This window comes from Elephantulus edwardii, unplaced genomic scaffold, assembly GCF_000299155.1.
Source record: "Elephantulus edwardii isolate Elephantulus edwardi_28Jun2011 unplaced genomic scaffold, EleEdw1.0 scaffold00015, whole genome shotgun sequence".
Classification (NCBI taxonomy): domain Eukaryota; kingdom Metazoa; phylum Chordata; class Mammalia; order Macroscelidea; family Macroscelididae; genus Elephantulus; species Elephantulus edwardii.
The window spans coordinates 19,595,601-19,597,086 of NW_006399765.1; the positions used below are offsets into that span (position 1 = coordinate 19,595,601).

General features: G+C 62.8%; 1 protein-coding gene across 2 annotated transcripts in view; it reads right to left on the reverse strand.

Annotated features, from left to right (window-relative positions):
• Nucleotides 1–1,270, reverse strand: part of SLC35C2 (solute carrier family 35 (GDP-fucose transporter), member C2) — a 9,152-nt gene extending 7,882 nt beyond the window's left edge. For both annotated transcript variants that reach the window (XM_006881594.1, XM_006881593.1), the window contains exon 1: nucleotides 1,151–1,270. In XM_006881594.1, coding sequence (XP_006881656.1) covers nucleotides 1,151–1,270 — 120 coding nt within the window. The remainder of the gene's footprint in view (nucleotides 1–1,150) is intronic.
• Between the last annotated feature and the right edge of the window lie 216 nt (nucleotides 1,271–1,486).

Below are 1,486 nucleotides of genomic sequence, written 5' to 3' on the forward strand. Positions count from 1 at the left end.
CCGTACTGTACTGGACTGCCCAGCTCGGCTCAGAAGACACGCTACTACCAGCCCCCTGCCCCAGCCTGCTCTGCACGGGACTAAGCACAGGCCCCCAGTGCAGCTCAGACAGGTAGTCCCACCAGCTTCCCACCCAGCCTGCTCTATACAGGGCCAAGCACAGGCTCCCAGATCGGTATGGACCCCAGCCTGGCTCAGATGGGTAGTCCCACCAGCTCCCTGACCTCACCTAACGGGGCAAGCACAGGACCCCGGCCCAGCTCAGAAGGGCATTCACACTGGTCTACAACTAGTGTGCTCTGCATGAAGCCATGCACAGAACCCCAGCCTGGCTCAGATGGCCTAGTCCATTCCCACTGGCCGTCCCCAGTCTGCTCTGTCTGTAGCTAATGACAGGGACATCCTAATCCATTCCCTCCTACCCAGACTGCCCTGTACAGAGCTAATGACAGGACCCCAGCCAGGCTCCAACAAGCTGTTCCCACCTGTGCTCAGAGGGCCTACACCACCCTCACCTGCTCCGACCCAGCCTTGCTCTGCATGGAGCGGGGGACAGGACCCCAGCCCTGCTCAGACAGCTACCCCCACCCAGCCTGCTCTGTACAGTCTGGCTCAGACGCTAAGTTAAAATACTTGTCAGTCTCATAAATCCTTGAGGAGGGCTTTGGGCGCTATGTGTATGCTTCCCGGGCCGCCCCACCTGGCCACACTCTGAAGGACCCGTCTAGAGGACATGCTCCTTGCACTCCGCAGGGTGTGGGGCTCCCACTGGCATGGCAATCAGCTGGGCCTTGACATGACCAGGCCCGTTCCAGAGGCGGCACAGGGAGTGGGGGACAGACCCGGGAAGCCACCCTAGCTTGGCGCTGTCCTCACTTCTGCTACCTGTCCTGGTTCCTCCTTAAGGCCTCTACCCAGGAATAGAGTCACCCGGCGTGGGTGTGGGGTGCTACGGCTGAACAGTGATCAGGACACAGAACTTCATCCCTACCTGCAGGTCAACAGCTGCCGCTCCGGGAGCTGCTGGAACTTGCCCGCCCAGAGCAGCACCCGCCCCAGCTCCCACATCCACACGCTTCTGGGAATGCCTGGCGGGCAGGCTCTGGGGGTCAGGACTTCCCGTGGCTCAGTGGCCCCCACGCCCCGTTACCTTGGTCAGCCATTTGTTGTAGAAGGTGATGCCAATGGAGAAGCAGTAGTAGAGCAGGATCAGCCCCAGGGTCAGCACCGCCTTCCACACAAAGGCCACGTCGAGGGCCCACCGCCCCATCCGGGGACGCTGCGCGCCCAACTGGCCGGGTGAGGGCGGTGCCCAGGAGCCAGCAGGGCTGGGCCCTGGCTCTCAACACCGGCACCTCCTGCCTGGGGCTGTTCTCTCCGCCTCCATGGCCAGGGATGGTCAGCGGTGCCCCAGGCTGGGTCCTCTCCCACGGGGCTGGTGGCCTGACTGGACCCCTTCCATGGTGAACGGGACGTGAGGCTCACA